Consider the following 13,175-nt stretch of genomic DNA (forward strand, 5'->3'; position numbering starts at 1 on the left):
ATACCACAGGTGTCACTGACTTCATCAACACCTGCATGGATGTATGTGCGTCTTCGAGAACGTACTGAATGTATCCGAAACAGACGAATTGGGAGATTCGCAACCTGCTGAGGGCTAGATCTGTGGTGTTAAAAGCCAATGATCCAGAATCCTACAAGGAGTCCAAGTAACTATGGAAGGCGATTGTGAAAGCAAAAAGACAATTCCATGTGAAGGTAGAGGCATAGTCAGATTCACATCAGCTGTGGCAGTGTTTGCATGCCATTAAGTGAAACCTAACAGCATTATTGGCAGTGATGTTTGACTCCTCAATGAGCTCAACACAGAAAGGGAGAATAAAACTAAACATGTGAAGCCATACAGTATCTGGTGACCTTGTGATCTCCGTCTCAGAGGCTGATGTCAGAACATCCTTTAAAAATGTGAACCCTAGCTAGACATCAGGCCCTGATGGTGTACCTGGCAGGATGCTGAAACCTATGCTGAACTACTGGCTGGGGTGTTAAAGAACTTCTTCAACCTCTCTCCGTTGCCTTCAAAATGGCATCAATTATAATGGTGCCCAAGAAGAGCAGGTTGAACTGCCTCAATGACTATCACCCAGTTGCACCTACTGTACATCTATTGTGATGAAGTGCTCTGAGAGATTCATCCTGGCTGGCATTAACTCATGCCTGAGCGAGAGCCTACTGCAACTAGTGTGCAGTAGGTCTAAGGTGGATGCATTTTCACTGATTCTCCACTGGCCTGAACAACAGCAATCACCAGCAATGTTGCTGGCAACATCACTGCTGTTGGAAAAATCTCAGATGACAATGAGGAGGCACACAGTATCATCATCAAGTTTGAAGAGTGAGATAGATTGTCTGTTTCAGTGGTGTTATAGCAACAACCTTGCACTTGATGTCAGCAAGGATGAGGAGTTGATCGTAGACTGAAGAAAAGGAACTTGGGAGAACACACATTAATCCTCATTGTGTGGTCAGTGGTGGAAAAGGTGTGCAGTTCCAAGAGCCTGGTCGTCAACGTTTCAGAGGACCTATCCTGGTGTCACTCTACTGATGTATTCACAACGAAGGCATTCCAACGGCTATACTTCATAGGAATTTGAGGAGATTTGGTATATCACCAAAGACTGTAGCAAATTTCTTTAGATGTAATGTGGAGAACATTTTGATTGGTTGCATTATCACCTGGTGTGGAGATGCCAATGTACAGCATTGGAAAAAGATGTAGAGAGTTGTAAACTCAGCCAGCTCCAACGTGAGCACTAGCTTCCCCATCATCAAGGATATGTTCAAAGGGCAATACTTCAAGAAGGCAGCATCCATCATTAAGGATCTTCACCATCTGGGACATGCCCTCTTCTCATTACTCCATCATGGAGGAGGTACAGAAGCCTGAGGACATGCACTCAAAGTTTCAAGAACAGCTTCTTCACCTCTGAAATTAGATTTGTGAACTGTTGAAGATGGCCATGCTATTCCTCTTTCACACTACTTATTTATTTATTTTTATTTATTGTGACATAGCAATTTTTTATGACTGGACTGTACTGCCACAAACAACACTTTGACAACTTGTGTCAGTGACAATAAACCTGATTCTGAAGGCTGTGTTCTTAGCCCCCTGCTCTACTCTCTGTATAAACATGACCATGTGGCTAAGCACAGCTCCAATGCCATTTTCAAAGCTGATACAACTGTTATTGGACAAATCATAGGTGGTGCTGTCTCAGCTTACCTGAGAGAGATGGGTCACCTGGTCGAGTGTCCTACAACAACAATCTCTCGCTCATCAGCAGCAAAATTTAAGAGCCTATTGTTGACTTCAGAAAGGGTAAGGAGAGCAAATGTGCGCCAGTCTACAATGAGGGGAACAGCGATGGAGAGAGTAAGCAGCTTTAAATTCCTGGGCGTAAAATATAGGATGACCTGCCCTGCATCTGCCACTTAAGTGCAATCAGAAGGAAAGTGGCTAGAGCCTTCACCTTCTCAGGAGGTTAAGGAGTTCGGTTCGTCATTGAGCACTCAATCAATGTAGAAGGATAATAGAAGATGAAAATATGAAAGTTAAATTGCATGCATATTTATTGTGTAAATCTGAGCATTTATGTCACATCTGTAATGACAGTGTCTCTTGGTCATCACTCAGTTGATTAGAATCCAGTTGGACCCACAATCCAAATGAATCGTGATGTTGCCTTGGAATATGTTCCAGTTGTTCAAGTTTAATTGTCATTCAACCATACATGAATATAACCCAATGACGCAGCATTCTGCTGGAGCCAAGGTGCAAATAACATTTCCCACAGCTCACTGCATGAATGGGTAAAATTTCAGAAAAAAATAGTCACAAAAAGATAAAATAATAATAGTCATCCCTGTGTGGCATGACAAGATTGATCATAAGTTGTCCTGGTCCAGCTTGTTCTTCCATTGAGTAAACACCGGAGGGCAGGACTGCCTCGGCACTCCTCCCTTGAGCAGCTGCCACGTGGTCCTGCAGCCTTGGCCTAGGCCTAATCCTCGCTGAAGCATTGTGGCTCCCTTGCTGTCAGTTTCACCGATGAACCAGTGAACAACACTTGCAATATTCTGCAATCCCAATGTCCAACAACGTATTGCGATCACAATAAATGTATCCAATTCAATCACTCGCTCCTTTTTTCTGGACTGTGCACTGTCTCGGCACATTAATACGCAACGAGTCCAGGTGACAACACAACAACTGTATGCAATAAATCCAGATCCATTGCTATCAACCAACTTGCTGATGAGGTAGTATCCAGCAGTGACTTGCAATTTAAAAAAAAGATATACAAGATGAACAGAAGCATCTTTGATTGGTCCCCAAGTGTTTGTTGCATCCATGTGCACCACTATCTTACTGGAAATAAGATGTTTTAGGAACTTGAAATAGCTGAGTTGAAATAGCTATGTGAATAAATGTGTAACAGCCATCCTTTAAAAGGGAGTAGCTTGTGAATGACTGCTGGGATTTTTGATGCCGTACACAAGTAATCTGAGACATTTTAAAACAAATGACATCAATTCAGATAATTATTAAAAGAAATTAAAACACCATGAATTAAAGCGGTTTCAGGAAAATGTAATAAATGCAAAATAACAAAAATGTAGGCAATCTTACCTTTTAAGTGATAATTGCTAGTTATGCAGTGTTTTTTTTTGCTTTTGGCTTCGTGTTAGATAAGCAACTGTGACCTGAAAATAAAGTCCTACTGAGTTTCAGTGAGCCTTCTCTCATGTTCCATGTGTTTTTCAATTCTCTTTCTGCACAATGCTGATGTTTCCAACCTTCCATCAATGTCCTGTTCTTGCCATCCTGTCCAGTGATTGTTCTAGATCATTGTAGGCTTAGTTCTTTACACGTGACCCATTGGCTTTATACAGTGGGTAGCTGTATTGATTTCAGTGTTTACAGACCTCCAATGAACGGCAAGTACAGATAAACATTTTGGTTATATTTTAGAATTTAGAGATACAGGTACAGCACGACAACAAACCCTTCTGGCCCAACAAGCCTGACCAGCCAATTACAGCAGTGTGGCCAATTAACCTACTAACCCCTACGTGTTTGGAATGTGGGAAGAACACCTGAGGAAACCCACACAGTCAAAGGGAGGACATACAAACTCCTTACAGACAGCAGCAGAACCTAACCTGGGCCACTGAAGTTGTAATAGTGTTACACTAACCATTATGCTACCTTGCCGATCATTTCATTTTCTTTGTTTCATTTTCATTAAAATATATATGTAATACTTCAATCTATTTTAGCTGAATATTTTGAAAAAATTACTTAGGTCTATTAATGAGCATTGAAGTGCATTTTGACCCCTGACAGCTAGGGAGCGCTGTCACTGGTGCCCTGGGTTCAGAGCCATAGTTTTTGATGCCTGTGGCCCTGTCAGCCAATTCCATTTTACAGAATGCTTAGATGTTTAAGATGTGGATCTTGTGTGATATTTTAATTTCAGCAAATTTAGTATGACACTTTCAGTTCAGTTAATCCTGTATAAAGTTATTTGTGGGCTTATTGTTGTTTAATGTGTGGACATGGATGTTGTGGGCCCACTGACAGATCTCAACACTGAATATTTAGAAGGCTAAACCAAAGCTGAAAGTTAGGTTTGTTTCAGAGTCTAGACTGGAGGCACTTAAAGCAGGACGTTGATTTAAGAAGACCTCCTTCTCTCCTTGACAACAACTGTGGCGATGTGAGGAAGAAACGTATTGCTGTTACAAAGAAGTCATAATGAAAGACACCAGAGCATTCTAAACTCCATGGAAGAGAAATATTGGTGGTGCAGTCTCTGGAAGCTGGGCAGTGGATGTTTGGTAGCTATGTTTGTTGGGGAAGGGGGGGGGATTTCTGTGATAGTGGTGTGTGTCTCTTGGGGTCTGCCAAATGGTGGAGTATAAGTGAAAAGCCTTGCCTCGTGTATCACAAATTGAGTGACACACAAGGCTTTGGGCTGTCATATGGCCAAACAATTTAATGTCCAACATAATTTCCTTTACCTTTTTAAAGACCTGTTGACAGGATAGAAGGTAATCCTTTGTCATATGCATTGAATGCATGATGTATTAGCACTGAACAGCTTCTGAAACTTTGTTTCATTGACTTCAGTGGAACCCGCTTTCAAATACTTCATGTGTTTAGGGCATGCAATAGAGGGCTTTTAACTTTGATCTGATTTTACATTGAGAGGAATTTCAACAGTCTGTTCATTTTTAACAAGCATTAGCAACAACAATGAAATGGGTTAGAATTTTTTCCCATATTGATGTCCTAAATTTATGTTGTAATATTCCAGGTGCATTGAACCCCACTTTTAAGCAATCAAACTTGAGTTCAATGCACGTTATTATGTCACACATTTGCAATATCCCCAAAAGGTAAATTCCTGCCTTGAATTGTGTAAACTCTAATAAAGCATTTGAATTATACATTTCAAATAATAAACTGTATGAGAAGAGTACAAATAGCATACAGTAAGGAAGCTAACGTGATTACATAGTACTGTAAATTTAAAAATTGTAGGGCTTCAGTTAGTGTCTATATATCCAAATAACGTGTTTATCATGTGGTAATTTTATTTACAGTTTCAGTCAGTATTGCCCTAAAAATAAGATTAAAATGTACTTAGAATCATGTTTGGTCAAAAATGTTGGAAATTTTGAGGGGTTTTTTTCCCCTTTCAAGTTATTTTCATATGATTAGACATAAAACTGTCATTGTAGCACAGTGATCAGGTGGCATATAAAGTAAACAAAGTAATTTCTTAAAGTGGGTATTGGATAAATCCCTTGTTATATTTAGAAGTGACTATTTTTATAACGCAGCCAAAGTTGGCACTACCTCATTTTTGCTCTTTTGTACAAATACTTTCTTTTGTAGTTTAGAGTATTTGTTTTGGCTTTGAACTGTATTGCTGCTGCAAAACACATTTTATGTCATATATGACAGTGATAATAAATCTGATTCTGCATTCTCTTTACTCAGAATCTCTAGCCTAGTCCAACATGTATGAATAAGCCAATTTTGTTACGGAATATAAGTATCAAAAGCTAAAAGGAATCATTCACCAATCTTACTGGCCTGCAGCATTATGTTTTCTATCAATTTTTTGTTGAAATGTAAGATCTTGAAAAATGCACATACCTGTTCTAATGGCTTAAATAGCTTAATTAAAAAAAATTCTTTTGAAGATGAACAATCAAGCACAAGAAGCAGCCTGCAAAGAAAAGTTAATCCATTCTGGAGAATGGCTGGTTGTGTAGTCTGAGTAATGGCAAACGTGATGCAAAACTACTATTAAAGATTCGGAAACATGATTGAGTTGGATGTAACTTTTGCTTGAAAGTCCTCTGTCTTTTGCATTGGGTTGGTTGCTTTTGCAAAATGGAGGATTGCAGATATTTCTATATATCAAATAACGCACAGTTATTTTCATTGATGTTTTTCTCTTCGAATGTAGATAATGGTGCAAGATATTCCTACTGCTTATTGCTACTCATTTACTGATCCACACCTAATCACATTCGATGGCAGGTAACTTCATTCCCTTTCATTAGTTTATTTGATTGTGAAGTTTTTTTCAATTTGTTTTGTCCAGTCTGCCAGTACCTGAAGGCATATGTTTGTGTTTGGCCTTATTAGAGAATGCATGGAGATTGCTGCAGTTTTATGTTGGTGCCGCTCATTAGGAAAGTACAGTATGGAGCATGATTTTTTGTAAGGGATAATATCACCCGAAATTTACGTAGAGTTGCTTCAGATGGGTGATTAAGTTTAAAAAGTTAAAAAATTATGTAACAGGTATCATCTAGTTTGTCCCTTTCTGCTTTTGAGGGATGTTGGAGGTGGAACAGGTGACACTAAAATACAACTGCAGATGCTGTGGATCAAAGAATATGTACACAACGCTGGAAGAACTCAGCAGGTCAGGCAGCATCCGTGAGAAAAGAGTAGCCAACGGGGGTCTCGGCCCGAAATGTTGGCTACTCTTTTCTCACGGATGCTGCCTGACCTGCTGAGTTCTTCCAGCGTTGTGTACGTAGACATTAAGACACTGTTTTAGAGAGTTCAGTGTGGCTATAGTTTGCCAGATAAACAGTAATTCTGCTAATAATCATGGTCACGGAAGTTGACGGATGAACTTTGCTGCATCTTCCACAATGTTGTGTGTAAAACATGAAGGAACAGGATGATTACTACAGGCCCTGGAAACTTGTTCCCATTTCACAAGTGTTCATACTGCCCCTATGTACCATAACTCATTAATTGCTCTGTTATAAATAGAATACCCTGAATAGAACATGTTCCACTTAATTGGAAAATTGTCTGCCACTCTTCATATCCATATGGGACACCTATTTTCCTACATGATTTTCGTGACCCAGATGCCCAGCCTCCAAGTTTCCCACGCACTCCTCCAGCACTTCAGGATAATGTTGGGCCATGGGTTCTTTTGGCCTTTTCTCACTGTACATGCTGTCTTTATCAAAGTTAGGCTTTAAGCTTGTTTTCTCCCTAGCGCAACAGCTAAAAACCCAAGTGTGAAAGGCAAAGTCGCACCCCAGGACATAGTAAAGCAAAGCCTTCCCTGTTATTGCAAAGATGAGTTTCAATACAAATCTTAGTTGTATTTAATGTTTAATTTACTTCTGTAAGTGCGGAGTTTACTCCAATTTATACTGACTTTTGTCTTCCTCTTTACATTTCTTCATTCTATATCTGAAAATTGTTCTGAATGGTAATATTAATAATGTGTGCCAGATAGTATATAGCTATTAAAAGTATTTGCCTCTACAATTAAAATAAATTTAAGAGACTGCTGCTTTTGGAGGTGCTATTTTTGGAGCCTATCTAATCTGTTATCCCACGTGGGAGATCACATGGCATTATTTCAGAAGGTGTAGAAGAATCAATTAATGTAAAAGTCTTAAATTAAAAATTATCTTTTCTACATTTGTATTTTTTTTCAGAAGGTAAGGTATTATCAAGTACTCTGAATTAATTATTTAACAAAAAGCATACAATATATTTTTTGTAAAATGAAATCTGAGTTAACAATGTCTACTATTAACCATCATATTTCATTATAGCATTGTATTATATTTTTTACAGTTGACTAGATACTGCAGAAACAATATAACTACAACAATTTGTCAGTAATATATTTCTCATTCACAAATTATGTAGTGGAACTGCAGTGTCTGTTACTCTGGTTGTCATTTCTGGTAACTGAAATCTGTTTTGTTTACTCCCTAGGCGTTATGATAATTATAAAACTGGAACCTTTGTGCTATATATGAGTACTGCTCGAGACTTTGAAGTTCATGTTCGTCAATGGGATTGCGGGAGTACTCATTATCCAGCTTCTTGTAACTGTGGATTTGTGGCTAAAGAAGGGGGAGACGTCATCGCTTTTGATATGTGTAATGGACAAATACGTGAAACGAGGCCACATTTATCTGTAAAAAGTCAAAACATGAAGGGTAACAACATTAAGATAACTGAATCTTACCAAGGAAAGAAAATAACAGTAAGTATCATGGTTTTCAGCTTTGTTTTATATTTGTATCATTTTCTGTTCAACTATTCAGTAACAATTTTATATTTTGTGGAGGTATTAAATTGTGTCATACATAAGTTGATTTGCGAAATTTAAAAGAATTAATTCTCTTAAGTCAACTGTTAACTTAAGCTTCTGTAAATGTAAAAAATTGTACTAATAGCAATCCTATTAATGTCAACACGAGGAAATCTGCAGATGCTGGAAATTCAAACAACGCACACAAAATGCTGGTGGAACACAGCAGGCCAGGCAGCATCTGTAAGGCGAAGCACTGTCGACGTTTTGGGCTGAGACCCTTTGTCAGGACTAACTGAAAGGAAAGATAGTAAGAGATGTGAAAGTAGGAGGGGGAGGGGAAAATGCAAAATGATAGGAGAAGACCAAAGGGGGTGGGGTGGAGCTGAGAGCCGGAAAGGTGAAAGATATCTTTCCTTTCAATTAGTCCTGACGAAGGGTCTCAGCCCGAAACATTGACAGTGCTTCTCCTTATAGATGCTGCCTGGCCTGCTGTGTTCCACCAGCATTTTGTGTGTGTTGTTCCTATTAAGGTGAATTTGGTTATGCTAATCGACACTAAGGGAGGTGTAAATTTCTACAACAGAACGAAGGTATCTCATACCCTTTAATGATCTGATTGCAGATATATTTTGCAATAAATACATTTTTAATAAATACATTCTCAATAAGTACATTCAACACTGAAGCAGGCCCTTCAACCCATCATGCATGTGCTGACTTTTTTGCACAGTCCACTGTTGTTGGCTGAATCAAAGGTGGTGATGAATCAGCATACAGGAGGCAGATTGAAGATCTGGTTGAGTGGTGCCACAATAACAACCTCTTACTCAATGTCAGCAAGACCAAGGAGCTGATTATTAACTCTAGGAGAAGGAAACCAGAGATCCATGAGCCAGCTCACAAGAGGAGAGGGCTCTTATTAAATTCCTCAGTGTTATTATATTGGAGAACCTGTCCTGGGCCCAGCATTTAAGTGCAATTAGGAAGAAAACACAGTAGTGCCTCCACTTCCTTAGGAGTTTGCAGAGATTCGGCATAACATCTAAAACTTTGACAAACTTCTATAGATGTGCAGTGGTGAGTATATTAGCTGGCTGCATCACAGCTTGATATGGAAACACTAATGCCTTTGAAAGGAAAATCCAACAAAAAATAAAGTATATGGCCCAGCCCATCATGGGTTAAGCCCGCCCCAGATTGAACACATCTACGCGAAACATTGTCGCAGGAAACCAGCATCCATTATCGGGGACCCACCACGCACCACCTAGGACAAGTTCTCTTCTTGCCACTGCCTCAGGACTCACACTACCAGGTTCAGGAACAGTTAATTACTTCACAACCATCAGGCACTTGAAGCAAGTGGGATAATTTCACACAGTTTCACTTGCCAGTCACTGAAATGTTCCGACAACCTATGGACTCACATCCAAGGACTCTTCATCTCATGTTCTTGATATTTATTGCTTATTTATTATTATTACACCTTTCTGTATTTGCACAGTTTATTGTCTTCTGTCCTGTGGTTAAACACCCAAGTTGGGTAGTCTTCCATTGATTCCGTTATGGTTATTATTCTATAGATTTATTGAGTATGCCCACAAGAAAATGAATGTAAGGGTTGTATATGGTGACAATGTATGTACTTTGATATTAAAATTACTTTGAATTTTAATAATCCCATTTGCTCCATATTTTAAATTTATTCCTTCTTGTGTGAGACTCTCTTCCCTGTCTATGATTCCCACAATTCTGTATTCCACGATCAAGTGAACCGCTGTCTCCTGTGCTCCAAGGAAAACATTCTACCCTATTCCATCTCTCCTTGTAACTGAAATATTGTATCCCAGACAACATCCTGGTGAATATTTTTGTATAAATACAATGTATGGTACTTTGCTTTCACTTCCACACTTATTCTGCTATGAATTCTCAGTTTGACAATGTATAATAATCTTTGAAGCCTACAGTTTTGATCTGGTTTTAGAATTGTGCCGTACTTTCCATTTATTTTCATAATATCTAATCATATATCTGTGCACAAAATTCCACTGAATGGAAACTAACTCAGCAGGGACAGTAGAACCTTCTTGAATTTTTAGTGATGTTGTTTTGTCAAAGTCGTGGTAAATGGACTGGATATCAATATTTTCTAGTTGGTCGCACATTCATTTCAAAAAGTACTGGTTTAAGTTTATTTCTGGCAAACAGATCCTCATAAATATTCAGTTGCAGTGGGGAAAACAATCACTTACTTTTTCTGCTGTCTTTGGACTTAGCACCAAAATAAAAATTTTTGTTCAAGGTTACATCTATTCGTGAAATACTCATTTTAAAATAAAGCTTAAATAAATAAAAACTGTGCATGATAAAGTTAGTTTTGTAAATGGAAATCATGGATTAAAATTGTATTTTGATTATAGAATAGTGATTTAAAAAAAAATTCTAGCAAATGTGAAGTCTGTAATGTTTGGGAGGATAGAAGATGTCCTGAAACATATCTTATCTAAGTAATCCAAGTGAGCTACAACAGTCAATTTTTCTCTATTATCAATTTCCAGCAAATGTATTAGAGCTAACAGGTGAATTTCCTACATTGGATGTTGTAATCTGAAGACTAAAGTAGATTGATCCTCTCTAGGGTGGGGCATTCTTATGCTCTCTTACTGACTAGGATTAGAGTATAAAGAGATGCTGTCAGCATATTTAGACCTCTCATTGAGGCTCTTAGAGAATTCCTTAAGATGATATTGTAGCGGTGTGCTACACGCAGCACTAAAATAACGACACGGAGTTGGTAAACTGCAATCAAAGATAATTTTATTCGAACTTCACAGCCTTGCTTTAAAGCCTCCCTCATCCCGCCCTCCCCGGGTGCGGATGCTCTAAGGGACACGTACTCACAAACCCCCGCAGGCTTTTGTCCCTTTGTTGCGGACCTGGCCTTTGTGCCTGCGCTCTGGCTATTTGTGAGCCAGTTCGAGTGCGCTAGGAAGTGGGTCGCCACATAACCCCCCCCCAGAACCGGCGATACACCCCCCAATGTCCACAGTCTGGGCCAGATCCTGTTTGGGAGGTCGGCCTTTGCGCCACGGTGCCGGAAACTCGACCGATTGCGCCAAGTCCACATGGGCCGGTTTGAGTTGGTCCACCGTGAAAACCTCCTCTCTCCCCCCAACGTCCAGCACGAACGTGGACCCGTTGTTCCTGAGCACCATGAACGGCCCCTCATAGGGCCGTTGCAGTGGTGCCCAATGCCCGCCCTGTCGTACAAACACAAACTTACAGTTCTGCAGTTCTTTGGGTATGCAGGTAGGGTTCTGCCCATGCTGCGAAGTGGGTATGGGGGCCAGGTCACCGAGCCTCTCGCGTAGTCTGCCCAGAACTGCTGCGGGTTCTTCCTCTTGCCCCCTTGGGGCTGGTATGAACTCCCTGGGAACGACCAGGGGTGCGCCGTACACTAACTCGGCCGACGAGGCATGCAGATCGTCTTTGGGTGCCGTGCGGATGCCGAGTAGGACCCAGGGAAGCTCGTCCGCCCAGTTAGCTCCTCGTAGGCAGGCCATGAGAGCCGACTTTAGGTGACGGTGGAAGCGTTCCACTAGTCCGTTCGACTGTGGGTGGTAGGCAGTGGTGTGGTGCAGCTGTGTCCCCAAAAGGCTGGCCATAGCAGACCACAGGCTGGAGGTGAACTGGGCGCCTCTGTCAGAGGTATGTGGGCCGGTACACCAAAGCAGGACACCCAGGTGGCGATCAGTGCCCGGGCGCAAGATTCGGAGGTGGTGTCGGTGAGCGGGATCGCCTCTGGCCATCTTGTGAACCGGTCCACGATAGTCAGGAGGTGCCGCACTTCGCGCGACACTGGCAGGGGGCCCACGATATCCACGTGAATGTGGTTGAAACACCGGTGGGTGGGGTGGAACTGCTGCGGCAGGGCTTTGGTGTGCCGCTGTACCTTGGCCTTCTGGCAGTGCATGCACGTTCTGGCCCATGCACTGACCTGCTTGCGGAGTCCGTGCCATACGAACCGGTTGGCTACCAGCCAGACAGTTGTCCTGATGGAGGGGTGCGCTAAGTTATGAATCGAGTCGAAAACACGGCACCGCCAGTTCGCCGGGACGACGGGACGGGGCTGGCCGGTGGCGACGTCACAGAGTAGGGTCCTCTCACCTGGGCCTACGGGGAGGTCCTGGAGCTGCAAGCCGGAGACTGCGGTTCTGTAACTCGGGATCTCCTCGTCTGACTGCTGTGTCTCTGCCAGCGCCTCAAAGTCTACCCCTTGGGAAAGGGCGTGAATGTTAGGGCGAGAGAGCACGTCCACCATGACATTGTCCTTACCCGAGACGTGCCGGACATCCGTCGTGTATTCAGAGATGTAGGACAGATGGCGCTGCTGGCGGGACGACCAGGGATCGGACACCTTCGTGAACGTAAAGGTAAGCGGCTTGTGGTCCGTGAACGCGGTGAAGGGCCTACCTTCTAAGAAGTACCTGAAATGCCGGATTGCCAGGTATAGCGCCAACAGTTCCCGGTCGAAAGCACTGTATTTGAGCTCGGGTGGTCGCGGGTGTTTGCTGAAAAACGCCAGAGGTTGCCAGTGACCCGCGATGAGCTGCTCCAGTACCCCACCGACTGCCGTATTAGATGCGTCCACTGTGAGGGCGGTAGGGACGTCCATTCTGGGGTGCACTAGCATCGCGGCGTTCGCCAAGGCTTCCTTCGTTTGAATGAAAGCGGCGGCGGACTCCTCGTCCCAGGCAATGTCCTTGCCCGGACCGGACAGCAAAGCGAACAGGGGGCGCATGATTTGGGCAGCTGAAGGGAGGAAGCGGTGGTAGAAATTGACCATACCTACGAACTCCTGAAGGCCTTTGATTGTGGTGGGTCGGGGGAAATGGCAGACCGCATCTACCTTAGCGGGCAGAGAGGTTGCCCCGTCTTTAGTAATCCTGTGGCCCAGGAAGTCGATGGTGTCGAGCCCGAACTGGCATTTGGCCGGGTTGATTGTTAGACCGTACTCACTCAGTCGGGCGTAGAGTTGACGGAGGTG

General features: G+C 42.1%; 1 protein-coding gene across 3 annotated transcripts in view; it reads left to right on the top strand.

Moving 5' to 3' along the window:
* Positions 1 to 13,175, top strand: part of vwde (von Willebrand factor D and EGF domains) — a 222,673-nt gene that overhangs the window by 90,557 nt on the left and 118,941 nt on the right. For all 3 annotated transcript variants that reach the window (XM_073054145.1, XM_073054146.1, XM_073054147.1), the window contains exons 9-10: positions 6,005 to 6,078; positions 7,801 to 8,074. In XM_073054145.1, the coding sequence (XP_072910246.1) occupies positions 6,005 to 6,078; positions 7,801 to 8,074 (348 nt within the window). The remainder of the gene's footprint in view (positions 1 to 6,004; positions 6,079 to 7,800; positions 8,075 to 13,175) is intronic.

This window comes from Hemitrygon akajei, chromosome 8, assembly GCF_048418815.1.
Source record: "Hemitrygon akajei chromosome 8, sHemAka1.3, whole genome shotgun sequence".
In the NCBI taxonomy this organism is placed as follows: domain Eukaryota; kingdom Metazoa; phylum Chordata; class Chondrichthyes; order Myliobatiformes; family Dasyatidae; genus Hemitrygon; species Hemitrygon akajei.